The sequence below is a fragment of the Falco peregrinus genome, chromosome 2 (assembly GCF_023634155.1).
Source record: "Falco peregrinus isolate bFalPer1 chromosome 2, bFalPer1.pri, whole genome shotgun sequence".
Classification (NCBI taxonomy): Eukaryota; Metazoa; Chordata; class Aves; order Falconiformes; family Falconidae; genus Falco; species Falco peregrinus.
The window spans coordinates 94,506,659-94,533,144 of record NC_073722.1 but is presented as its reverse complement, the minus strand read 5'-3'; the positions used below and the strand labels follow the sequence as shown (position 1 = coordinate 94,533,144).

General features: G+C 56.5%; 4 protein-coding genes across 8 annotated transcripts in view; 1 reads left to right on the top strand and 3 right to left on the bottom strand.

Moving 5' to 3' along the window:
• The first annotated feature begins 190 nt into the window (after nt 1–190).
• On the top strand, nt 191–2,537 carry ISCU (iron-sulfur cluster assembly enzyme). The gene is made up of 5 exons (XM_005237598.4): nt 191–346; nt 445–558; nt 810–920; nt 1,532–1,610; nt 1,985–2,537. The coding sequence occupies exons 1-5, from the start codon at nt 263–265 to the stop codon at nt 2,080–2,082; spliced, it is 486 nt and encodes a 161-aa protein (XP_005237655.1). The 5' UTR covers nt 191–262; the 3' UTR covers nt 2,083–2,537.
• Nucleotides 2,538–4,181: 1,644 nt separating this feature from the next.
• TMEM119 (transmembrane protein 119) lies at nt 4,182–7,800 on the bottom strand. Its single transcript, XM_005236541.3, has 2 exons — nt 7,664–7,800; nt 4,182–5,731 (listed from the first exon to the last, which is right to left on the bottom strand). Exon 2 carries the CDS (start codon nt 5,703–5,705, stop codon nt 4,956–4,958), a length of 750 nt encoding a protein of 249 aa, XP_005236598.2. The 5' UTR covers nt 5,706–5,731; nt 7,664–7,800; the 3' UTR covers nt 4,182–4,955.
• Nucleotides 7,801–11,608: 3,808 nt separating this feature from the next.
• Nucleotides 11,609–14,485, bottom strand: SELPLG (selectin P ligand). The gene is made up of 2 exons (XM_027785374.2): nt 13,847–14,485; nt 11,609–13,027 (listed from the first exon to the last, which is right to left on the bottom strand). The coding sequence occupies exons 1-2, from the start codon at nt 13,893–13,895 to the stop codon at nt 11,835–11,837; spliced, it is 1,242 nt and encodes a 413-aa protein (XP_027641175.2). The 5' UTR covers nt 13,896–14,485; the 3' UTR covers nt 11,609–11,834.
• Nucleotides 14,486–17,784: 3,299 nt separating this feature from the next.
• Nucleotides 17,785–26,486, bottom strand: part of CORO1C (coronin 1C) — a 53,435-nt gene continuing 44,733 nt past the window's right edge. For all 5 annotated transcript variants that reach the window (XM_013298445.3, XM_055796475.1, XM_055796476.1 and 2 more), the window contains 8 exons: nt 25,405–25,534; nt 23,332–23,513; nt 22,630–22,749; nt 21,917–22,021; nt 20,599–20,744; nt 19,340–19,397; nt 19,003–19,248; nt 17,785–18,307 (listed from right to left, as the gene is read on the bottom strand). In XM_013298445.3, the coding sequence (XP_013153899.1) occupies nt 18,188–18,307; nt 19,003–19,248; nt 19,340–19,397; nt 20,599–20,744; nt 21,917–22,021; nt 22,630–22,749; nt 23,332–23,513; nt 25,405–25,534 (1,107 nt within the window). In that variant the 3' untranslated portion in view covers nt 17,785–18,187. The remainder of the gene's footprint in view (nt 18,308–19,002; nt 19,249–19,339; nt 19,398–20,598; nt 20,745–21,916; nt 22,022–22,629; nt 22,750–23,331; nt 23,514–25,404; nt 25,535–26,486) is intronic.

Sequence of the window (26,486 nt, the reverse complement as noted above, 5' to 3'; positions counted from 1 at the left end):
GGCACCGCTCGCCCGCCATATTGAGTGTGGCTGCCGCGGCCCGCACGTGCGCCGCGCGTCGCGATAAAAACCGTGTCGCGATTGGAAACGGCGTTGAGCGATGCTTTCAGCGACAGCAGTACGAGGCTTATTTTGCAGGCAGCCCTCAGCCCCTTGGGTAGCGCTCGGTGCCAGCCCTGAGGCAGCGCGTGGGCGTGGCCGGCCCCGCCCGAGGGTATAAAAAGGCGGCACGAGGCCGCCCCCGCCCGGCGGGAGGCTCAAGATGGCGGCGCTGAGGGCGGCGGGGGCGGCGCTGCTACGGCCTGGGCGCGGGGAGGCGGCGGCCAGGCTGGGCTACCACAAGAAGGTGAGGGGCTGTGGGGAGGGGGACGAGGACGAGGACGAGGACGAGGAGGGTGGCTGGGGATACCCGCGGTGGCTGGTGGTGACGCGGTGTCCTCGCAGGTGGTGGATCACTACGAGAACCCGCGCAATGTCGGCTCCCTCGACCGCAATGCCAAGAACGTGGGCACCGGCCTGGTGGGCGCCCCGGCCTGCGGCGATGTCATGAAGCTGCAGGTGACCTTGGGGACCCGCAGGCACGGGGAGGGGGGGTCACCAGCGGCTGCTGTGAGGCCCAACCGCCCTTCTTTCCCCTCAGGGATGCAGTGCGGCCTTCCCTCCTCACGCTCTCTGCACCCTAAAATGTCCCCTGGGGCCTGGGCAGGGCCTGTCCTGCTCCCCGGGGCCCCTCCTGGCCCTGACAAGGCGGCTCTGGGGTGACTGGCAGAGCTGAGCCAGCCCCTGAGGTGCCACCGATGCTCTCACAGGTGGAAGTGGATGAGAACGGGAGGATCATCGACGCCCGCTTCAAAACCTTTGGTTGCGGGTCAGCCATCGCGTCAAGTTCGCTGGCAACGGAGTGGGTCAAAGGGAAAACGGTAAGGGTGCCCACTGGAATCAGAGGTAATGCCATGGAATGCCTTCAAAGCTTTAAACATGCCCGCGTTGTCTGTTGGGATCATGTAGGAAACACTGGCTTAGGAATCCCAGGACTGACTTTGTGCACTGCAGTACAGTAGCTTAGAAAGCAGCCCTGTTAGTGGCCTGACCTCTAGGGCGATAGCTGCCTTTTCCAAGAATCTCCATTAATCTGCAGGGAAGTATTTCGTGTCTTAAGCAACAAGCAAACTATGCTGATTGCATATTTTGGAAGAAAGTTTAATTATGGAGCATCTTTAGATCATTTAGATCTTTCTTTCTGTAGACAAGTAACGCATATCTGTATGACGGTAGTAGATAAGCACGTTTAGGGCAGCCCAGCTGGTAGCACTCACTCTGTGACACCAGTATGTGGTGTCACAGCTCATTCCTACCACCGCTCAGTCTGAGAAGTTCCTTAATTCCAGCATCCTTTGCTGCCCCTGGCAGTTGAGATGTTCTTCTGTGTGGATTCTGTTGGCTCTGGAGCATGAAAGCACTCTTAACCAATGCCTTTGTAGCCTGTGTTGTACCTCACGTGACCAGTGACCACACACTACCTGTGTTTCAGGTTGATGAAGCATTGAAAATCAAGAATACTGATATTGCTAAAGAACTCTGCCTTCCTCCAGTCAAACTGCACTGCTCAAGTAAGTAAAGGACCAAACAGTGAAAGTTCAAATACAGACTTGTACTTGAGAGGGAGACTTCTGGGAACAGCACAGGTGCTTCTGAATGTTGTTTTCCAAATAAAGTTTCTGCACAAGGAACAGCTAAGGTTGGCCCATAAGAGAACCGTGCTTATATTCAGATTTCAGGGGGGCAGGTGGGGGATGTTAAGAGTTTTCAGATCCCTTTCACCTTTTGACCTCATAGCTCAGCAGACTTGTAATAAAGTGTTCAGATTCTGACATTCTTTTTCTAAGGTGCTGCAATGGTGATGACTACTAGCTGGCCTTGTTTTTACGGCATCTTTTGTTCTAAAGGATTTTTGTCATCTTTGAAATACTTGTTTTGTTTGTAGTGTTGGCTGAAGATGCAATCAAGGCTGCATTGGCTGATTACAAGTTGAAGCAGGATCCAAACAAAGAAGAGTCAGAGAAGAAAGCAAACAATGCCTAAACTGACTGTAAAGCTTGTCCTCATTCCACTTAAATTTGCGGTGCAATTATTCTAGCTATTAGTAGGATCCTGCGCACTACTAAATGAAGCTGTAAGATACGCACAACTTACGCACAACATGTCACTGCTCGTGTGTGTACAGCCACTGTCGTTGTGCTTACACAACTGGGATGTGGGTATTTCAGCAGCCTGTGTCCTGTCACGACTGTGAAATGTAAAAGTGAAGAAGGCTGCTTAGCTGCAGAGAACACGGTGGCTTCTTTCTGGAGAGAAAATCCTGATGTTCTGGTACTGGAAGGGCTGCACTTTTTTGGAGGATGTATAGTTTTGCCTAATATTCTACAGAATTTGGTGGGAAATGTTGCCTTGGTCTTAACGTTTATGTAAGAACTACAGATCCGTCTGTGTATCAATGCAGTATACAAATGTGGGGCAGTGTGTCTGCCTGCAGACTACCGCTGTGTCGGAGTTTCATTTCGCAATCTGTGTGAGCTCCTCCTCTCCAGGGTGCCAGGGCAATTCTGCTGGCAGTAGAGGGCAAGTGGGCACTGGGTGCCATCGCCCCAGGAAGTACAGACCAGTGCTAGCAGGGCTGGCTTCTGCTCGAATCCCTTCAGGACTATTTGCTTTTTTTTTTTTTTTTTTTTTTTAAGCTCCCATTAGAGGAGCAATCTTAATTCTGGAGCATCTTCTTTAAGAATTCAACCTTTGACCTAAGTGCTTTGTTAAGGAGAGTAAATGTGCCCTTGGGCTTGAGCCCAGGAGAGGAAGGGTGTAGTGGGATGTAGGGCTGAGGAGGGGGAGTGAGCAGGGGTGGTTCCCTGCCCTCTGGAGATGCCTCCGCATCCCAAGGGCTGCAGTTCAGCTGAGATTTGCCAGAGGAGCGGGTTGTGGGGAGAGCATGGCGGATGTTTGCCTCGAGGAGTCGCACGCCGAGCGTGTGAGCTGGCTCCCCAGGAGCTGGGGGCACACTGGTGTGTGGAAGGTCAGCGTGGTGTGGTATCTGGCATGGCTTACCCGCTGTGCTGCAGGCCACCGTGCTCTCCTCTGCCTTTTGGTGGCTGCTTTTTTCCCAGGGAGTATTCCCATAAATTTCAAAAACAAACAGAAAACACACTTGCAAACTTTGCCTCCTCTTAAGGTTTGAAACCACACGAGAAATCTTACTTGCCTTTTTTCATACCTAGGGTGTTTTAAAAACCATTTAAAGAGAAGTGGCTATTCTTAATACATCTGTCCACAATATTTTTTTAATTTTTTTTTTTTTTTTTTTAAATGCAGAGCAGGCCACGTGTTGCTGCTGTGGTTTGTCACTCACATGTGAGACCGCTCTTGCGGTACCTCAGCTGGGCACCACCCCATGCGCCGGATGCTGTCCCTTGGCACGGCCCCATCTCCTGCTGCCCTCCTGCAGCGAGGAATGTGCCTTGCTCCTTGGGAGCAGTCCTGTGGTTTCCCCAGTTAAAAAAAAAAAAATCAGGGAAATTCCAGCCAGCCATGTCTGCTTTGAAGCAGAATCAGCTCATGGTGCTTGTGAAAGCCCCACAACAAACTGCAAGAGGGAGATAAGAACTGGCACGCTCTTCTAAAGGGGAAGGGTGTCCTGATGCAGGGACCTGGGGACACATCCTGCCTGCCCTGTGGCTGGGACAAAATGCAGGGTTATGGGGATGCACGGATGTAGCGATGCAGGGATACCGGGATGTGTTGCTTTTGAGGTAGAAAAGCCTCTTTTTACTTGCCTGCCACCCCTGCTGGGTGCAGCTGCGTCCTTGTGCTGGGGTGTGCGGCAGCACCGCAGCCCCCCCGCCCTTGCCTGTGGGGTGCAAGATAAAAATTTCCCAGAAATGGTTTGTCACGTGCAGATTTTGTGCCTGTTAAGCACATTCTCCAGCTCCCAGGGTTTCACCCACACAGATAGCCTTCACCCCGAAGCATGGCCAGGCTGGCTGCCAGTTGCTCTCGGGGGGCACCCGTGGGCCCCGTGGGGCTGGAGCTGAAACCTGGTGTGATGCAGGGAGGGCTCTGAAGGAGCAAACAGATGGGGGGTTGTGCTTGGGCCACCCAGTGAGCTGCAGAAACACACAGGAGAGGAAATCTGCGTAGGAAATGTCTTTATTAATAGTTGAAGGGGTTAAGAAAATAAGGCAAAAGTCCAGCTGGGCTCTTGGCTGCCCTCGGGTCACAGCTTTGGGGTAAAAAAAAATGAAAGAGTGGGTCCTTGCCACCAAATCCTTCTCCTTTCTCCCCTTATCTGGGCAAGGATGGCCAAGGTCATCCCAACCTCAGTGGCCACAACGATTGGCAAGGCCAGCCCGTGGTGCCCGAGGCCACAGCGGGCCCCTGCCCTGCTCCCTGCAGAGGGGGGGCAGCTGCTGAGACCCCCCCCAGCCGTGGTCCCACGCCTACCCAGAGGGATGCAGCTCCCGTCCAGGTGCCCGGAATGGACCAGGATGCTGCTAATTAGTAAAATAACATTTAGAAGAAAGCTGGTGGAGGGCGAAGGCTACCTGGCGCAGCACCGGGGGAGGGGACAGAGCAGGAGCTGGGGAGGGGGGGTCTGCACACACCCAATGTCTGGGGGTGGGAAAAGCCCCTTGGGCAGCAGGAGCGATAGGGCTGCTGGTGTTCCAGCCCTGCAGAAAAATTCCATCTGCTAAAAAACGCCTTGGCTTTGCAACAGCGTCTCGCCGGTGCAAGGGTCAGTGGGCCCCGGTGGGGGGGGGGGGAGCAGGGGGGAGTGGGGGGCTTCATCGGGGCTTCCTTGAGCCGCCACGTACGTATGGAGCAACAAACCACCAGGTCCATCGCGTGTCTGTGGGGTGTCCCCGGGCCGGCAGCTCCTCAGGCTCGCCTGGGACCGGGTCCCTGCCCTAGATGCCAGGGGGGGCCGGGGGGCCATCCCGGGATGTGTTGGGGGTCCCCTCGCCCCCTGCTCCTGTTGCGCTCACTGCTTCCTCAGCACCTGCATTTTGGGGAGGGGGCTTGGCCGGTTGCTCATCACCCAACTTTTTGCTTCCTTCCTCGTCTTCCTCGGCGGGGGGGCTCTGCTCCCCCCGGGCCCCGTTGGCCAGCGGCACCTTGTGGGGGGATCTGAGGTTCTGGGCAGCGGCGAGGATGTCTGCCTGCAGCTGCCGGTTGCAGTCGAGCGGCTCCTCGGCACCAGGGTTGGGGGCCTTCTCAGGCACCTCGCTGAAATCCCGGGGCCCCCCCACTTTGTCCTGCTGGTCCACGTACTTCTTCTTGGGGAAAGAAGAGGGGTAGTAGGCGGATGCCTTGTGCTTCTGCCGGACGATGACAGCGGCACAGATGATGAAGAGGAGGACGAAGGCCAGCGAGCCCACCACCACCACCAGCAGCATGTACTCCTTGAAGAAGTCCACCAGCCCATCCAGCACGCTGCCCGGTGCTGAGCTGTTGGTGACTGTGGTCCCCACTGCGTCCCCCACCGTCGGGCCGGTCCCGGGTGTCACATGGTGGATGGGTGGCACAGCTGATACCTCCTCACCATCCCCACTGCCCCCACCATCGGGCAACACCACGGTGCGCCGGGGGGCTGCCGAGCGTGCCGGGGCTGCCGCCAGCAGCAGCAGCCATGTGACCATCGCCATCAGCGCTGCCATCGCCCTCCGGGCTCGTGCACGACGGCCTGTGGGATGCAGAGGGGAGGGCAAAACATTAACACCCCGATGGAGTGAGAGCCCCCCCAAACCCCGGCGCAAGCAAAGCCACGCGATGCGCCCACCCTGAGCCCTGCGCATGGCTCTGGCGCAGCGGGACAGGCCACCGACAGTTAGCTCAGGCGCTCGATTATTCACACAGCTGAATTTCCTTAAGAAAAGCAAAATGCAGCTCTGGTTTCCTCGCCCCCGACGCTGAGCAAGGGTCTGTGTTTGTTTTGCAATGGCGCGCTGCAAAAATAGATGGAAACCAGCTGAACTCAATTGCTCAAGCCTGGGGGACGCTGTGTGCACGGCGAGGGGACCGGGGCTGCTGCCAACAACGGGCTTCAGACAACGGTTATTTGGCTGATTAGAAAATTCCTGAAAAAATTGAGGTTTCCAGTGGAAACTTTGACACAGGCGACGCTGCCAAGGGGCCAGCCCCCAGCGCGAGTGGCATTTCCCAACCTCTCATCCCAGCACAGACCATTACAAATGATTCCCAGCTTAAATGTGGCTAAAAATAGGTTGGCGGCAGGATTTCATCGCGGTGCTGCTGCAGCGGCCGAGCGGTGCCACCACGGGGTGTGTGGGACCCCCCAGAGCCTTTGCCAAAGGACAGCCCTGGAGCCGGGGTGCAGGTCTCAGGGGTCCCGGCTGTCCAAGCATCCCCGGGGAAGGGGGAAGGCCAGTGCCATCCCCTCACCCCGCCTCACTCCTCTGTGCTGGATGGGGCTGGATCTGCCCCACACCGGCCCCCACAGCCCGCGGTGCATTGTCGGACATGAGACGAGCGTTTCCCATCCCTGCACATGGTCCGAAGCCCCCGGCCAGGCTCTGCACCCCCACGGGGTTGGGGAGCGGGCTGCGGCCATCCCCACCACGTTGCGTCGCGTTCCCAGGGGACAGCAGCGCCTTTTGGCTGCGTCGTGCCACGTAACGCCATCGAGCCGTTCCCAGAGCTCACCCCCCTCTGCACGGCCCCGCGGGAAGGTCTCAAAAACCAGCTCCCCGGGTCTGTTGGTGGAGACCCCCCAGGGCAATTCCCCCAACCTCAAGCCCCCCAAATCCCAACCTGCCTCCCATTTCCCTCCCCCCAAATAAACCCAGCTCAGCAGCGCTGCAAACCGGGAGGGACTCCAGCAGCAGGACTTGGCTTTCAGGCTCCTTCCCGGCTGCAAAAATCTGGTTTGTATTAAACCAGAGCAAACAAACGGCGGCAGAGGCAGGAGGTGCCCCCGGACCACCGACCCTCCCGACTCACCGCAGGCACTGCTGCCGCCATGGGCTCTTGGCTCACTGCAGTAATGGCAGCACTGCCAGGACAAGGGGATTTGGGGGGCTGGGATGAGCCCCTTCCTTCTCCCTCTCCACCACCTTCGCCATGGGGAGGGGCAGGGAGAGGGGTCCAGGGGAAGGTGAAGGCATTCATTTGCCGTTAGCAAGCGGAGCTGATGAGCAGCCACAGCCACAGAAGTGCTGACCGAAGCCCAAATCAGTGCCAAGAGCAGGGCCTGTTGCCCTGGCCATCACCAGACCTCCCTTCCCAACCCCATCCCATCCCATCCCATCCCATCCCATCCCATCCCATCCCATCCATCCCATTCCCATCCCCATCCCATCCTCACCCACCCCCATCCCCACAGTATGTCCCTGGCTCCGGCTCGGCCAGACACAAGCGAACCCCACTCCGCTCCCCTCCACCCCCCATACATTCGGGAAATTCACGGTTTTGATGTTGTCCAGGTGCAGCATCCTCTGAACCGTGCCCAGGCACGTGGTAGGCTCCATCCCGTGTCCCACCGTAGGGACCATGCCCAGCCCTCCCCGCAGCACCCTGGCCATGGGGCAGCCTGCACCCCGCTCAGGAGCCACCCTGAAATTGGGGAGCAGTCTGGCACTGCCAGTGGGATCCTCACCTTGCCCACAGCCGCCGCGTCGGCAGGAGGGAGCAGGGAGGACAAGGTCTGTCCCGCACAACTCGCCTCCTCGTGCCCCTTTCTGCTTGCCTGCTGGGATGGAGCCTCCTCCTTCTCCTTCTTCTCCTCCTCCTCCTCCTTCTCCTCCTCCTTCTCCTTCTCCTCCTCCTGCGCCGCAGCCCGGGACCAGCTTGTTCTCATTAGGGCCGGGCTGGGGAGGGAGCGCAGGAGGCCAGTGAGGGGCAGGCGCCCCCCAGCCCCCTCCCAGCCAAAACCCAGCTGCAGGCTGGGGGGCTTCCCAGCCTCTTGCCCTGCCAGCAAAGTGGGGAGCCCTGGTGCCCCCTGTCATTCTGGCCCCATTCTGGAAGGGGCCTCTTTTTGGGCTGCAAGTAGGAAAGGGCGTCACACGGAGGGGTTATTGCGGGTGTGTTCTTATCCATGAGGGCGGAGGTAAAACCCCATCCCCTGGCCATGTGGCTGAGCGCCACGGCAGGACAGTGGTACTGGCACCCCCAAAATGCTTCCCAGCAATGCCATGCCAGGAGCAAGCATCCACCCCACCCAGCTGCCTTTCACAGTGCTCCAGGACCCCTCACCGCCCCATTCCAGGGCCAGATCCTGCCCCGTGCCCAGCCCTGCAAGCCCAGCCCCTGCAGCCCTGCCTGGGCGCAGGCACGAGGTGGTGGGCACGGCCACCGAGGCCACGCAGCACCTGGGATCCCAGTGGGACAGTGAGGCTGTCAGGCTCAGTGCCCCAGTGTTATTGGGGGCTGGCAGCGTGGCACAGGAGCAAACAGGGCTTGGGACCCCCGCCTTCATTTCAGGAGACCTTTTCCTAAATGCCCCAGCCTGGCAATGCCGTGGCACAGCCGCCCGTGCCGTGGGGTGCAGAAAACCACCCCTGCAGTTCCCCAGGCCAATGCAGCAGCAGCAGCCACACAGCTCCCCAGGGCAGGCTCTCCAGGCTGGGCGTCTGGGGTCATCACTTGGACCCCCCCGTCCCCGGCAGAGCTCTGCCCACCCCACCACAGTCCCCTCCGTCTGGGCTGAGGTTGCTCAAGAGGCTGCAGCCGGCAGCGGGTGACCTCATCCTCTTGCGATTTGCCTCTGCGCCTCCCTGGGGACCCTGCCAGATCCCCCCGCAAAAAAAAAACAACCCATCACCAGTACCCAGGGCCTGCGGCTGCTGCGGGGCTAGGGGTGAGGGTGCCTGTCCCCATCGTTGCTGGCACCGGAGGGGAACCGGCGCCATATGGGTTTCAACCGGCGTCGCCAAACGTAATCATGGCTCCCAGAAATAACGAGTCCGTCCATCTGTCTGCAGCTGGCGGCTCCACGCAGCTGCTGGGGTGGCTTTTCCCGGCCTTAAATGATCACTGCTGAAATCTTAGAGGGGAAGGGGGAAAGGCGAGGGGAGGCTGGGGGGTGCGAGGGTGGCCGCATTGCTGAGGCAAGCCAGCCTGGAGCAGCGCCAGCGGCATCCGGACTGGCTCCTGCAGCCCAGATGGGGACGGGGCTGCGATTCCTCCCCATGTGCCCAGCAATGCCGGCGTTGGGCTGAGCCTCCTCATCCAGGGTCCCCATCCCTCCTCATCCAGGATCCCCACCCCTCCCTGCCCAGTATCCCCATCCCATCCTGCCCAGAGTCCCCACCCTTCCGCAGCCGTGGTCCCCACCATCCCCATCCAGGCTCCCTGTCCATGCCCTGGGCTCTCCCCGCGGCCGCAGGGGCACGGGGACAGGCAGCCCCCGGTGCCAGCACACACCGGCCATTACGATGCCGTTTTTGCCTGCGGCTGGGGAGGGCTCGGCCGCTGGGTGCTGGGCAGGGCACTGCCACCCCGGCCCCGCTTTGTAATTTGGGTCAGCTGGAACGTGGGGACCCGCAGGGCTCGGCTCCGCGGTGCAGCCGGCCGGCCGTAACCTGCAATTTGAGACATTCTGGCCTTGCTCTGCTTGTAATTTGCTTCACTGGGCTGCACTTTGCTGTGCCAGCGAAATACCCGTGGGGACTGATCCTGTGGAGCTGCACCACGGCGTGCACAGCACCGTGCACGGCACAGCATGGTGCACACCACCGTGCACAGCCCCACGCCACCCGCTGCCCCCTGCACCGCACGCTGCCCTCCTGCCGCACGGACTGGGGCTGGCCGGGGCCGCGTGCCCGAGGGTCCTGCTGGGACCCCAGCTGGCTTCCTGCGGATTCCTCTGCCGTGAGCTGGGACATGGCAGCCCGACAGGACCCGCCGACGATGCCAAATAGGGCGATTCCCGGCTCCCGGCAGCCGGCTCCCGCTCCGGCGGTGGAGGAAAGTTTATCCTCGCTGGGCTGCTGGTCCAGAGGGGCAGGCACGGGGCTGGGAGCCATCCCTCCCACCTGCACCCATCCGCCTTCTCGGGTCCCACCAGCCTCATCCTCACCTGGAGCGGGGGCAGAGACTGGATGAGCCGCTGCGGGGTGAAGCCGGATGATGAGGGCATACCTTTGCCTCTGAAAGAAAGTGGGGCTGGGGGTGACGGTGGCCCCTGTGGGTGACCGTGGCCTCTGTGGGTGACAGTGGCCCCCATGGGCTCCCATTCCCCAGCCTGGCCCCAACAGCACATAAACCTTTGTGCCCATCACGGCTGAGCCATGAGCTCCTGCGGCTGCTTTTTGGCACGGCAGGGTGCTGGCACCCACACGCACGGGGACACAGTGGGGTCAGAGCAGGGTGGCATCGCCAGGAAGCCCAAACCCCAGGTGTCCCATCTGGGGACTGGCCACCGCCACCGGCTGCGGAGCCCCTCGCCCACGCTGAGTCACCCATAAACATTTACATTTGCAGCAGGGAGTGGGGCCCCAGCGCTCGGCCCCAGATGGAAAATATCCGAAGCGCAGTGTGAATGTAAACAGGCGGTGGGGCCGGGGTGCAGGTGAGCTGCTGCGCTGCCAACCCACCCACGGGGCGGCCACCCCCAGAGGTGGCTTTTGAGGCACCCAGCGTGCAGCTGGGGGATGGGGTGGCTCCAGCGCTTGTGCGCTGCAAACCTGGAGGGTGGGATGGGGCCGGGGGGATGGGGACTCCGAATCTGGCAGAGGAGGGGTGGGGATGGAGGGATGGGGACGCTGAGCCTGGCCACAGCCAGGACAGGGATGGAGGGACAGGGACCCTGGGACCAGCTGAGACAGGGATGGGGACGGAGACAGGGGGACGCTGAGCAGGGCAGGGACAGTCCCTGGATATTTCTGCTCCCTTGGGTGCCCCCCCCAGGGCCAGGCACAGGGAAGGGGTCGGGCTGGTGGCTTAAGGGACGACTGACACCAGTGCCCTGGGGGAGGTGGGACCCGGCAGCGAACCTGAGGCCTCTTCAGCCCCCCAGGTACAGGCAAGACAGTGGGACTGGGACCCTTGGTGACTGCGCATGGCTTTGCTCTCCCCATCCCTCCGGCCCCAGCCATGCAGGGACAACCTGGGCCAGCGACACCCTACGAGACTAAGAGCCTGTGACCACCACTTGCCCACCGGGGACAAGCCCTGGGTGCACCGGCAGCGCACAGGACCATCCTGACGGGTAGTGACAGTGCCGGCGGCGTCCCCTTGCCTCGCTGCAGGCGACCGCAGGGCAGGAACACGTTACGCCACGAGCGCACCCATCCCTGTCCCTGTCCCCCGTCCCCCCCCCGCCATTTCCGCCGTGGCACCGCCACCTTTTCCGCTCCCACACCACGGCACGAGGCTGAGCCCCACGTGGGGAGGGGGTCCCTGGGGCTGCGGGGGGGGGTTGTTTCTGCCCGGTGAGGGGTGTCTGTGGGTTTTGTTTCTGCTCCCACCCAGGGGCTGGGCCTGCTGCTGGGGAGGAAGGATGGAGAAGTGAAATTTTAGCAGGGGGATATGGGCAGGCAGGGAGAGGGGAGGGGGCTGGGGGGCTGGCGGGCACTGTCCCCACCAGAAAGAGACCACCACGTCCAGATAGCGCTTTAATGGGGTCGGCCGCAAGGGCTGAGCTCACCCTGGGGGAAAGCAGCTCCCCATCACGCTGGTCCAAGTGAAAACACCGACCCAAGGGGATGGGGAGCCTGCTCGTGGCTCCATGTGTGGCAGCGCCAGGGAGCGGGCACCATGGCCACAGCCCCGCGATGCTGCGGGATGCAGGACCAGTCCCTGCGGGATGCAGGACCAGTCCCCGCGGCTCAGGAGTGCTCTGGCAGGAAGCTGCTGAGAGTCAGGTTGTCACCGTCAGCCTCGGAGCTGCCATTGAGCAGCAGCTTCGGCCGCCGAGCTGGGCCGGCTTTGGGGCCGTTGGTGGCCACCTCGCCATCGGGCAGCAGGGAGGAGATGCAGATCATCTCGGTGCGGCTGAACCGGCGGTGTCCCGTCCGTGCCCGGCGCCAGAGCAAGGTGCCTAGCACCCCTGTGCACACCATGAAGGTGGCGGCCACCAGTGCCAGCAGCAGGATGGCCAGCAGGCACTTGCCCATCACCCTGCTGGGGTCCCAGGGGAGTGGCGCCGTGGTCCCCTGAGGCTGTGTGACCCCCGGGGCCAAACCAGTTGTCGCAGGGGGAGCTCCAGCTTTCCTGACTTTCTTGTAACCCGTGGTGGTGGGGTCGAGGGCTGGGGGGGTCACTGAGCTGCTGTCCGTGCTGTTGGCCACCATCTTCTCCTCACCAGGTGATGTGAGCCAGCTGGGGACGGTGGTGATGCTCTTTTGGGGTGCTGCCTGTGTGCTGGGCTCTGCGGGCTCAGAGCCCTGCAGCAGGTCGGGATCAGGGGAATCGGTCTCATCCTGCAGATCAGCTGTGGTGGGTGCTGTGAGTGCCTGCTGCAGGCTGGCGTTGGTGCTGGGTGCTGGTGGTGGTGTGGAGCCCAGCAGCAGGTCGGGATCAGGGGAATCGGTCTCATCCTGCGGATCGGCTGTGGTGGGTGCTGTGAGTGCCTGCTGCAGGCTGGCGTTGGTGCTGGGTGGTGGTGTGGAGCCCAGCAGCAGGTCAGGATCAGGGGAATCGGTCTCATCCTGCGGATCGGCTGTGGTCGGCACCACGAGTGCCTGCTGCAGGCTGGCGTTGGTGCTGGGTGCTGGTGCTGGGGCAGAGCTCAGCAGCAGGTCGGCCTCAGGGGAATCACTCGTGTTGCTGCTGAGCATCGTGGAGGCATCGTGGCCGTGCCCTGGCGTGGTGGTGGTGGCGCTGGGCTGCTGCCCACCGTCGACCCTCTTCCTGCGGGAGAGTGGCAGGGGCTCAGCCTGCGCCTGCCCGGCCGCCCCCCAGACCCAGTGCACACCATGGTGCTGCCCCGGCTCTGGCGGTGGCATGGCCTCGCACACCCACAGGGTGCTCAGCACCAGCACCAGCATCACCGGCACGGCCTGGCCCGGTGCCATGGGACCTGCGAGGGCAACAAAGGGAGCAGAAGAAATTCAGGTGCTGGTCTCTGTGGGAGGGTGCTGAGTTCTGTTGTTCAGGCTGGAAATGGCCCCAAGGAGGGATGGCGCTTGAGCAAAGCATCCTCCTCCCCTACTGGAGAGGGGACCTTGGGTTTAGCGGGGGGTCAGAGGATGCGACCACCGACCTCCTCCAGCCACGGCCAGCAAAGCCAAGCTGCCTGCACCTGCACCTGCTCAGCCCCGGCAGCGCCGCTTGAGAAGAAAGTTTTGAAAAGGAAGCTGAGTGTCTGGAAATGGGAAACGAGCCGCGATGGAGGTGGCTGTTGCAGGACAGGCAGTTGCAGGATGACTCCCCGGGCAGAAATGAAACCGTAGGGATGCTGCATACATTTTCATTGACTCCCCCTGGGGTGCCTGTCCTCCCCCTCTGCCAGCAGCAGCGGATGACACCGTGTGCCTGTGCATCTGTGCCGGAATGGGAGGAGAGGCAAACCCACCCCAAACCCACCCCACCCCCACCCCGTTACATCTGTCAATCACTGATCCCCCCTCAGCAGCCCCTGTGGCTGGTCTCTGCAGCCCTGCACCCAACAGTATCCAAATACCCATCAATGCTCCCCCGGCACCGAGCATCCCTGGGAGGCTCCCACATCCCCGTGGCACCCACCCACCTCTGAAAAACCCTAGACACCAGCACTGCGCAGCACGCGGAACCCCCCGGGGACCCACGCTTGCCCCAAGGGGGACCCTGAGCATCCCCTTTGCACCCACAGCATCCCAGGGACCGATCCCCCACCGGACACCCTCCCACCGGGGCTCACCTCTGCCGGGGGATGCTGCAGGACCCCGAGCTGCAGTGCTGGCAGGCATCACCAGCGAGGGTCCGGCTCGGGGGCTTGAGGGCAGCCCCAGGGCTGGGCAAATGCCGAAAGCCGAGGGGCGTCGTGGGCTGCCCTCCGCCTGTGCCTCCCGCCCGGGCGGGGAAGGAAAGGCGGGCGCGGAAGAGTGGCTGTGGTTTCAGAGAGCCCGGCGGGGGAAGGACGTCACGCCAAGAGTGGGGCCACCACGGGCTGGGGGCTGCGTGCCCCCACCACTGTGGCTGGCTGGGATGTGGGGTGTACCCCAAAAAGGGGCTTTCTGCCCCTCGCCGGTGTGCGCGGTGCTCCCTGGGAGCCCCCCGCCCGGCTCGGCCCCACCGGTGTCTCTGCCGAGCTGCGCGCTGGAGCTTGTGCCACCCCGAAAGCAGAAGTGACGGCAAACCTGGTGCCAGGGCTGCCAGCCCACCCCGGCATGCTGCGGGCACGGCTAGGGGGGCAGCTCACTGTGCCCCCAGAGGGCACGTGGAGGTACCCCAACACTGGGAAACAGCCTTCTCGTGCGAGGAAGAGGAGGGTGAGGGTCTGGCTCGATGTCTTTGCAGAGCCCTTGCACCAGGGTCCTTCTCTCTGCTCCGCCATCCCCAAGAGGGTCTCTCAGGGGCTGCGGGGGGCTGGGCACTGTCCCACCACGTGGCACAGGCACGTCGCCCCACTAACCGCAGCACAGGCGGGAGGTGCAGCCGCAGGAAGGATGCTGCAAGAGCACATCCGCAGCGAACGCCCTGCAGCTGCTGCTCAGGGCCATAAACAACCCCACCGCCTCCGCTGCCCCCACCCCGGGGGGGACCCCGAAGCCCCAGTGCTGTGGGCTGAATGCACCCCATCCCTTCTGGAAAACTCCTGGCCACGGGGGCTGGAAGAGCATCCTGGTTCCTGCTGGCCCCAGATCGCTTGTGGGAAAATACGCACAGAAAGTGGGGGTCAGGTCCATGGGAGTGGGGGGCAGTGGGATGAGCATCCCCTGGTATGGGTCCAGGGGATGTGTGGGTGCCCAGGGAGCACTGCCGCTCCGAGAGAATCCCTGTCCTGTCCCCAGGCATGGCCAGGCTGTGCCAGAGCTGGGGGGCACTGGAGGCAGCTGAAGGCGGTTGTGGAATGCAGCTCTGGGGGGGGGATGCTGGGGGGAGGCCCCAAACCTTGGTGGGAACTGAACGCTGATGTTTGCAGCCTGGGCCTGCTTTGCCGTTGCAGGTTTTCCTGCACCCTCAAAGCAGGTTTTGGCTGGGAAGGAGCAGAATGAGCTCCCCCCCGGCTCCAGGGCAGCCCCCAGCCGGGGCTATTCCTGCCGGAGACCGTGTCAACCCAGTCTCAGCCCTCACCAGCAAGTCTGTACCATCGAGTCCTGCACCCAGCCAAGCTCTTGGGTTCACCCGCAGGGAAATCACCAGCAAGTCCATGTGCACCCACAAGGATGGGCCCCAGATCCCCTGGGACAGTGCTGGCTGGGGCAGAGGGGTCCCAGAGGACAGACCCTGCACAGTCACAGCCCCGCATCCTCTGGTTTCCTTCGCGGCTGTTGAGGGTAGTGCCATCATTTCATAACCTGGTTATGGCTAAAAGCCTAAAAGTGCACGTGCTACTGGGTAGTGGTGGGTGCAGGACACAGAGAGTCAAAGAAAAAGCAAACCAGAGGAAGTTTATAATCAATGACTTTTATCTTTTGAAAATGGAAGCAAATATTTGGACAGATACTATGGCCGCTCTATAAGAGCGCATCTTTCAGGACTTCGCTGGTTCTCTTCTGGGATATCACGGCTACAAAAAGCTTCAGGCACTGACTCCGGTTGAGCCTGGCTAGGCATCAGTTCATTTAAATAAAATACAGGCTATAAACTAAAAACCAGGGCGGCCTTTCCTCCACCCTCCTCGGACCATCTACCACGCACTGATCTCCTCTGGGCATTTCGATCCAGCATCTCAGAAAACTTATTTCCCTCCAATTAGAAAAAAACAAAAGGTCCCCAAGCACACAACCCTGAAGTCACACATACAAATCAACACAGAGATCACCATTTGGGGGAGCATTACGTTTGGTTTTGTTTTCCAAATAAAAAATAAAAATACACATCATCTCAGCCATTTACTGCAATACAACAACGTCACCAAACATTCAAATAACTTGGAGCGTCCAGACTGCGAATCCAGCATCAGTGGTCACGGACACTGCTGCGCTCACTGCTTAAAACAAAGAAAACCCACTTTTCTGAAGCTTTCATGCTATGCAGTTATAACACATCCTCTGTCTCTTCACGACTCATCCTCGTGCCTCTCCAGCTACGTCACCTGGCCGTTCCGATAGCGCGGCTTCACCTTCACACACACAAGATATCCCTCCAGAACAGAGAATCCTTAATCTGTAAGTTCTGAACATGCAAACACTGGAAAAAATGGAGAATTTGAGGATTTCTAGCTAACCTAAGGAAAAAAAAAAAAAATTCACTTTAGCCTGGACAAAGGGACACGTCCCCCTGCTGCCGGGGATGCCCTGGGTGGGGGGAGGCTGCTCTGGTGCGGCGGCTCCCAAGCACACAAACGTGCACGCACATCGGGGATGCAGTGAGCTGCTCCAGGGATGGTCCCAGCTAGGACAGGCATCGTGGCTCCTCAGCCAATAGCCCTCGGACACCCGATCGTCTTTGCCCACCTTTGGATTTGACACAGGTTGCCAACATCTCCCCAGCACTGCGGGGATGGGCAGTGCCAACCCAGCCTGGCACAGCATGCTGGGGGGGGGCGACATGGGTCCTGTTGGTGCCCCAGGGGCGCAGCCTGTTAGCAGGGACCCATCCCTGCCCCAGGCAGCCCCCCTCGTGGCAGAGACCCCACTGAGCAGAGGTTTGCTGAGCTGAGGCATCCAAGCGATACCACGAGGAGGTCACAAGCTCGGCCTGCTCACACGCTTTCTCCCCTGAGGATCCCCAGCAGTTCTCCAAACTGGGATCAAAACCACCCTTCCCCAGTCCCTTCCACTCCAAAGGGCTGGGAGTGCAGGGGGGCTGGGTTTGGAGGTCACTCATCTGATCCGGGAACAAATAACTTCCTGCAAAGTTTTACGGCATGGTGGGGCGGTGAGGCAGGAATGGTGGAAAGGAAAAGAAACATTCTGAAAAATAAGAGAGGCATTTTGTTTTCGGAGACCCATCGTGCTGAAGTCACCTAGCTAGTGCTAAAGCTGCTTTGGAAGCAAGAGTCTAAATTTCTGACATCAGCATTAATGTGAGGGGCCAGAGAATTGCAAGCTGGCAGATTTCAAAAGCTTCTTAAAAGTCAACGAGCCAGAGCACGGTGGTGCAGCTCTAGCGTGAAACAAGTATTTACAGCAACGCATCCAGCTGAAACAGACCCCATGGAGAACCTGGTGGCTGTGGATGTCCCATGGCACAGCTTAAACCCTGTACTCTGCGGATAAATGTAAAGGTATTTCCTGCAGGAAAGTAACTTCTGCCTCAAAAGAAAACAAAAAAACCCTCGGCAAGTAAAACATGTGCTTTTGGACATGGCTAGAGGAATCCACGGGGGTATTTTAAAAGGGCAGCATGATGCTAGTTGAAAAGGTCTGTAGAGTGTAAAAAGGAGAAGAGGCATTTTGTGTGATGAATCACCTCCTTCACAACTACGGGTTTTTTTCTGTAAACTGTCAGACAATGGTGGTTAGGGAAGCAGGAAAGGCAGCTTGTACGATCTCTGAGGGGTCTCAGCAGCAGCCTTGGCCACACTGCAAAGGAAACCGATCTCATTGTTCAAAATTGAAGATTTATACAAAATAGCTTCAGTTTTGTTTTCTAAACAGTATAAACACCCACCATGCGCACACACACACCTGCACACACACGCAGTGCTGTCCCTTTAAATTTAAAACACAAATACTGCAAAGTGGCAAATAAGAAAAATAAAAAGCAACTTTTTTTTTTTTTTGGCAACTTTAAAAAATGGTTAAGAACAATGTGGCATTGGTCCCTAAATCTAGAAAAAGATATTTGGGCACAACATTGAAAGTCAGAATGGATTTGTTTTCAAGAATTCGTAACATCTGGAAAAAAAAAAAGACTGTAAAAGTAGCACTTATTCTTTTTGACTTGTTTGACACAGTCACATAAATTCATTAAAACATCAGGAAAAAAAAATCTTTCACTAAAAAGCTTGGCTTTTAATCATCGGCTCTCGTTGACGTGAATTTAGGAGAACAGGAAAGCTCGTACTGGAATGCTGCACGCTGCTGCTTGCTGAACTGGGGGAACTGGAATGTGCCTGGGCTGGCGGCAGGGCCAGCACCGCTCGCCCCGCTCAGTCCGCGATCTTTGCCATCTGCTGCTCCAGCTTGGAAATGCGCTCGTCTTGGTTGGTGATCGTGTCTTTTATAGATTTCAGCTCTTTCAAAATCTCATCCAATTTGGCTTCGTTTTGCTGGAAGACAAGACAAGACACGGATTTGTTAGGAGGGTCAGTGGGGCACGCGCTGCAGACGGGAGTTTTCAAAGCCAGGGGCTCCTCCGAAGGGGATTCTTGGGAGCCGCAGGTGTGCCGGGGTGCGCAGGCAAGCGGGGTGAGTGCGTAACACACGCCTGGCACAGTCACCGCGGCAGCTGCGATGCTCAGGGCACAGAGCAGCGTTTCCAGTGGCGAGGACATGCTAAACCAATATCTAAGTGTTTAAGGACCTACTCGATTGACGGCTGTCACTTCCACATCTCCCCATATTGCTACAGCTTGTGTTAGCTACAGCCCCCAATTTCAGACTTGTACAACCTCCTCCTGGACCTGCAACCGTCTGAGGTCTGTTTGTCCCACTGCCTGCCTGTCCTGGGTTTTACAGAAAAAAAGAGATGCACAGAAGCTGTCCCAGGTAGGTGGGTGGCTGGAACAACAAGGCAAGCTTTTCTTTGTGTCACAATTCCCAATCATCTTCCACAGCTACAGAAACCTTGCCTGGAACACCACAACTCAAGTGCCATCTCAACTTCAGGTGACCCACTGGGCACCCAAGTCCAGGGGTACTTGAGTCATACATGCTTGAGCTTTGGCATCCCTGTTTCTGAAGATGCAGCACCCCAGTATTCATGTCTCAGGCCACCATCCCCAAGTTTGTGGGTTTTACTCACGGTGTTTGAGGCATCAGCTGCTTTCTTTGGAGCATTTATGAGATCACTTTTCTTGTTTGCGGCAGGCTTGTTGTCCAGTATGTTCTTCTTGACCACCTTGAGATCCCTGTTCTTGCCTGGAATGTACCCATGCTTCAAGGAGATGAGAAGGGGATCGGCATTCTTCCCTTCAAACCACTCCTCTGCTTCCAGAGCTGCTTCTGGGCCAGCTGTGTCAGGGTACAGGTCATCCTGGAAGAGGTCCGACTGCAAGCCAGAAGACATGAATTGGTCAGGTGCTTTGGGGCTGGAAAGCACAAGCTGGCTTCAAACCACATAACCAGGAGGCAGGGCTCACCTTTCGAGGAACCGTCATGATGATGGGCTCACATTTCCTCTCGTGAAGCTTGAAGAACCTTTCGAAGAAAAAGAACAGCTGCGAGTTAGATGGGAGGACCCCAAAACACCGTGCAAAGGAGACCTCGCACCAGGAGACAGGCGATGGGAAAGGAGCCACCCCAAGGAGTCACAGCCGGGCTGTGCCAGGACTTGCAGGAACCTGCAAGGGCTGGAGAAAACCACCTGGGCGCACGCGGAGCTCCCCTCTTAGGTACTGGGTGACTTCAGAGGGTCGCATTTTGGCCAGGAGGGACTGTCAGCGAGGCATGGTCCACTGCTCAGACCAACGAGGCAAGCCCCACAGCGGTGAGCTACAGGTACACGCCAGCCAGGCTTCTGCTGTCCACTCACACGTGCCACCACACTCTGGTCACCCCTCACAGTCCTGCCACACACTCCAACATCCCCAGCCTGGCCACTGGTGCTGAAATATCCACGTGCTTCAGGCAAGTGCAGGCTCTGCTCCCTTTCAGGGGCTCCTGCTTTCATTAATCATCAAAGGAGCATCCAAAAATGTCAGGGGCCACATCCAGCATGTCCCTTACCAGCGGTGTGCCGGGAGCCACTGCATGACACAAACCTGCCTTCCTGCTTTCTTCCTTTCTCATGTTTCCTGAATTGCACCTGCACTCTGGCCACTGCACTGCTGCTTCAACGACTCTCTCTAAATTCCTGAAACTAGCTTCCAACCCGCTCGCTGTGTGCAAGCTGGAGGCTGCTATCGGACCCAGGCACCAAAAGTTTATCATCAATATCTTGACAGCATAGGCTGTAACCGACCAGATGCCAAGTTTTCTGCAGACAAGGTATTGTGCTAGATATCACGCGTTCATTTGTAACAGACTGCCTAACTCCCGGCATATTTTGAGGTTATATCATGCTATGCCCAGCACAAGCGTCACTTTGCGTCACAAGTCCCAACAAAGACTGCAGAAGCAATAGTGTGGCAGAGGGGTCTTTCCAAAGCAGGCTCCTACCCTCAGCAGTGCTCCATTTGTGAGCAGGGAGCACGCAGAAGGGTTTTACAGAGGGCTCCCAGCCCTTCCCCGCCCCGCCACACTCCTCCTCCACCTGCAGAAAGCTGGCCGACGTGCGCTGTAGGAACGTGGCTTGCACCGGCCGGGTGCAGCAGCGGGACTTCTCATTTCTGAACGACTGAGCACACGACAGGGGGGCCAGCTAAGACGACCCCACTACCCTGACAGCCTCTCTCCTTACCTGGCAATCTCACACTTGTTCACATCAAGGCCCCTCTTTGGCATGAACCCCATGCCCCTCTGCGGCTCTTTGCTGCTAAAGGTGTTGAGGTAGTGAACATAGGGGGATTCGTCCGTGATCTCAAAGTAGCGAATGCTGCTGTCACCCTGCAAGAAATGAAAGAGGGACCACTCCAGAGGCTTAAACTCCCCGTGCCCACATGCTTGCTTCCCGCTAGGCAGCCATCAGTATCACCTGACAGCTTTTCCTTCCAGGAATGGCACCAGAGAGTGATCCACAGTTTAGAGCTTTTGGTTTTTTTGCAAGCTAAAACTTTTCCTATTTACCAGCCTGATGTGTCTCACCTCAGGCTGCTCACAGCAGCTGCTATCAGACAGCGCGCTGCTGTGTTCTCGCTATCCGTACGGCCTCAGCAGGAGCGTAAAACACATCCCTGCCGTAACCCAAGCACGTCAGCTGAACGGTTTCTCAACAGTTAAGTGCTGTTCTTCAAAATACTGGGGTACAGCGACCTGGAGCTCAGGCTTCCAAGATTGGGGGTGTCAACTTCCACACCTCCTCTTGTGACAAAGCTCAACTTTCTGCCACAGGCAGGCAGAAAAGCTACAAACCAGTTTCTCTTTGATTCCAGGCTGCTCTACTACACTAGCATTTCTGAAACAGCAGAAGAGGCAGCAGATATAAAACAAGTATTTCTCATTAGCTGTTTACAAAGGTGGGATTCTTGAACGTACTTGTATGGATCCTCCTTTGCAATTACTCGTTCATCTTGACTTTGGCTCCTATTTGTAGGAAGTCCAAAGCTGTGGCATGAGAAGTGGGCACTTTAGAGCACTTAATGCCTAAAACCTGCTTTCAGAAAGAGCATGTGATTCCAGTTTTCTGTTACTTAACCCCACGAAATTACAGTGGGTGTCGCTACAGCCTCCATCATCTTCAAGTACAAGGAGGATAACAGCTGAAATGTACCTTCCTCCCACACTAAAGAACAATTGTGCTGGTCAACACCAACAAGAGGTGTTTTGATGATGGTATCTGACTTACTGCATGAAGAGCAGCTTCGCCTAAGTAATTCCATCTCAAAGAAACACCCAGTAACATACCAGACCCTCACGGGCTCTCTATGGTCCCGCAGTGAGGATCAAACCAATTTCAGAGCAGCCTGATTTGTCTGCAGCCCTGACCATCACTGCAGTGCTCATTTTTTTGGTTCTACCCTTCTCAATCAAGACAACTTGGGCAACATTTCAGAGGCGTCATTCATTCCACAAGAATCTCCCTCTAAACACACCCAGTCATGCCAAAAGCTTCTCTTTACCTTGCCACACAAGTAAATGATGTTGGTATCTGGATCGTAGAACGGCAGCAGGACCCCGTTGCTGGTGTCCATCTCATGAAGGGCTATTGGCTCCTCCATGTTTTTCTGGAAATAAAAAAATGCCAGGGATGTTAATGAGGAATGGAAAAGCTCGTGTTAACATAGGATCTAAATTATTAATGGTTCTTTGTAGCTAGTGAACACGCAGCGGTGTTTTCACCACCCTGAAGGATCTGTGCGTTACAATAACACATGCTGAACGAAATAACACAGAACGAAACAAAACAGGACCCAAGAAAATTCACAAAGGGAAAGATGTGACCTAGTCTACACATCGCTAGAGCAAGTGTCTCGTGCTAGTGTGCTAGGATCGCTGCCGTCTTGCTCTGCACATGTAACATAGAGAATGAAGCGACCTTCACAGAGCCGCCTGCTCTCTGTGTACCATCTCTCAGGCCCTTCCAAGTGCGCAGCTCCCAGCTCCATCGCTGCAGGGGCTGGTCCAAGAGAACTCACGTCCTTTACTGAGTGAACACCCAGCCTAACTAACGGCAATACCTTCCGGCCCAGCAAACCTGAGCAGCAGCAGGCAGCAGATGGAAGAGGGAATATGCCCAAGTATATGAACTGTGAATTTAGTGGGTGACTACGGGTCTGGGCTAGTAACAAAATGGGCATTACAACAGCAAAGTAGTAATGAGACAGGAACATACTGGATTCCAAAGGGCAAGCTGCCGTTCGCTCATGCGGCTGAAGCCAGTCGTGAAGATGTTTCCATCGGCGAGGAAAATGGCTCGCATGGGCCGGGCTCCCTCGTGGGTTTTCTCTTTCTCCTGAAAGAGATTTACAGGTTAGCCTCTAGCAATGGACAGAGAAGCCCAGCTGGTGGTGGCTTCTCTTCTAGCTGCACAGAATCGCTGGCAGGACACACTGCTCCTCCACACATGCTGACTCCATGGAGCAACATCCAACTACCTTGGCCTGACACTTGAGGGAAGAAAGCAATTACTAAACTACAAAAGGGGTGGTCATTCCTGGCTCCTTCCAGCTTTGCCTATCAAGACTCTTGCAAGGTTGAAGGAAGACTTCTTTGCAAGCTACGACACATGTGTAGGCTGCTACATCTCCACTTTGCATACACAGCTTCAGAACTGTAATTATACAAAAGGATTAGATGTGGAATTACACTCCTGCAGGTTTTAGAACTGAGCCCTAAAATTCGAGCTCAAACACTAATCCCGATAAACCCAGACAAATCCTTCAACCACTGCTATCTCTTCTGTAATTCTTTTCCTCACTTTGAAAAACACAAATGAACATGGTACATATGCTAAGCTAGAAGGTTCTTTATGTGCTCTTGTTAACCATCTGCTGGAGTGAGACCCAGTTGCTTTTTAATTATTGCACAAACTTACAGCAACAATTTCTTGTTTCCTGGGGTCAATAACTCGAACTTTTTTGTCTTTCGAAGCTGTACAGATTAGGCTGCCATTGCGATTCCAGCTCACATTGTAAATCATATCCACGTGCATGTCATCCAGGTTTATGAGGGCTTCACCTGTTCCCACATTCCAGATGATGATTGCATTATCACAACCTAAAACAGAAAATAACAGCTAAAGTCACAACACCGGTGTACACAGAAAGAAGCCAGCAGCAAAGAACAAAGAATAAAACCTGCTGCAGCAGCTCCAAAGCCTCAGATGCTGTCTCTTAAACATGCTCCGTGCACCAGCATGCGCACAGAGCCCCATCCTCACCCAAAGACAGGCTCGGAGCAGGGACCAAGCAGCCAGAAAAGACACAAAACTCCTTCCTTGAAAGTGTCGAGCACCTTCTCAGAGGCGCTGTAGCTGTCCCAAACAAAGGCACTGCTCTCACAGATGGTCACCACCCCTGCCCACGAGCTGTCTGCACACATGCAACAGGCAGGAGGGACAGGAGAGGTCCCTGGCAGAGAAGAAGCTGAGGGGAAAAGCAGGAGGTACAGGTGCAGCTGAAGGTCGTCTGCAAAAGCGTCACGCCCTGGCCACTGCTACTGCAGATTTGTGCAGGAGCGCTTGGATCTTGGCTCAGCCACAGGACTACACAAGCAAGAGATGCCAAGGGCAAAGAGGCAATGTTCTTACAACTCTATAAGTGAGAACACTGGCTGGCAGCCAGTCATTGCCTTCTCAGGTCAGAGAGATTTGTGGCAGAAAGAGTAAAAGTGGCACGGATGGAAAATAGGCAAGTGACAGCAAGAGAAACAGCAGAACAAAGAGAGAAAAGAATGGCAGGCAGCAAAAGCTGAGGTCAGCGGTTTTACAAGGACTACAACCATCAGGCGGGTGGTTTTATTGAGGTACCAGACAGCAAGAAGACAAGGAATAAAGCCTAAGATGAGACAACAGCAAAATAAAGAACAGGGCTGGAGGACCAGAGAAGGGAAGCACAATGTGTAACTGAGCAAGTAATTTCTCCTAAGGCTCCAGAGGGGTGAAAACATGTAACAAGGCACAAGATAACAAGCACTCTGAATCCCCAGAGGACATGAAAGACATCCAAAATCAGGTTTTGTCACCAGGAGGAACCCTGGAGACTCCAATGACCTGACAGCATCCCTCCTCTTCCGTGTTTCTTAGCAGTAACCCTGGCCAGACTGCTTGGACACACACATCTTGGTCCTTGCAAGTACAACAGCCTGAGAAGGTACCTAAGAAAAATCACCGTCTCTTTTTGTAGGTTCTTACACTGAGTTTCATTACGTTAACTGCCACAAGGTCTGCAACTCCAAGCATTTTTGGAGAAACCAGACTGAACTGGTACCTCAGAAGGCATTTATATCAATAGAAAACACACAGCTCATCTAACAGCCCAGCTGAAAGGATTGGCTTATTTCACTGGGCTCCAACCTAAAGGTCATGCTTTGAAAGCCTCGGACCGTGCTAATGGATAACGACTTATCCATTTTATTTCCCTAATGATGTGACTGTTTTTCAGTGGTCGAAAGCATCTCATCGTATAGACTGTACCAGTCAAGGAGACAATGTGGAAAATGCTGAAAATGAAAGTTTGTGGAAGGAACAGCCGGACTCGGGGATACCTTGCAGGACTCACTGAAAAGGAGAAACAGTTGGGCCCTTTACAAAAGTACGTGAAAACAGGGATGAGCAGAGTGCAGATGTAAATGGTTATCACTGGATGAAACTTGCAGATCAAATAAAGCCTGGAACAAGTTTAATACTGTAATTTATGCTGCCAGACAATTTCCTTGTTCTTGTCCCTGTAAACTGAAGATAATAAAAGGCCAGGATAAGGAGGGGGCTGTGAGCCACGTCTCCCAGTGTTCCCAGGCAATGCCACACATCTTGTGATTCACCAGCCCGAAGCAGCTGGGAGCAGAAAGAAGGAAAAGGAGTCAACAAGCTCTTCTCCAAAATACCTGGTGTGCAGGCAGAACGTGAGGGAGAGGTGCTTGCTGACCCTCCAGCCCTGAAGCACCGTACCTGCACTGAGCAGCACGTTGCGTGCCGTCGGATGCCAAGCCACAATGCCGACTCTCTTGGAATGGCCTTCTAACACTACCACCGGCTCTGTCAGGGACAGGGTCAGCCCGTTCTCAGGAATCTGCCACACCTGGAAAGGGGAAAGGAAAGACGGTTAGCCAAGGGCCATCCCCTCTGAAAAGCGTCTGGCTTGCTGGCCTCCTGCATCCTGCACTGTGCCACCGCAGAAGTCCAAGCTGTCACATCTCAGTAGAAACAGGATGAGAGAATCGGGGAGGGAATTGTTTCCAGCCACCAATAAACCTCTGGCTGATCTGTGCGTAACATCCTTCCTAGCGCTCGCTGCCAGCCCATAATCACCAGCTAGGTATGCTGCAAACGCCCTGTTACTGCTGTGTCCAGAGATCCATCTGCCTCAGATGCTGCCTCAGAAGGGTTCAGAAAAATTTGCCTTGCAGCTCCAATTCCATCTGAACAAGCTGCTGTCTTTTCAAATTATGCTCATCCCTTGGAGGGACAATATCGCAGCTATACTGGCGCCCACTTTTTATTTCTTTAGAAATACCAGCAATTATTTTTCAGGTTGTGTTTAGAGCCTCCTTTCTGATGCCGTGTAACTGGGGAAGAACAGTTTGGTCCTGGCATAGGTTAAAGCAGCCCAAGTTAGCCTTGCAGCAACTACCTCCGAATGCAGCAAATTGCTTGCTTGCTTCTTGCCTGCTCGGTTACACAACCCTTCTGTTGCATCTCCAGGCAAGTGCCATCAGGAGGAGGAACAGACCCCCAAGGATCAAACAGCGCTGGAATTCCAGCTGCGGAGTCAGAGCAGGTTTATGCACCCAAGGAGGCGCTTTCTGCAACTGGCTGGGATGGGAGAGACAAAACCCATCACCCCGTGGCCCAAGGCAGGATCAGCCCTACCAAAACTATTCCTGCAATTCAGCACCGGACAATCATCTTTGAACTGAATTTGACCTACATACAGCGTTATCAAAAAATTAAGTAGAAAGCCCATCAGTGAGCAATTATAACTACCTATAGATAGGTGGCAGCATCAGAGCACGTTTGCTTCGCCTTCTATT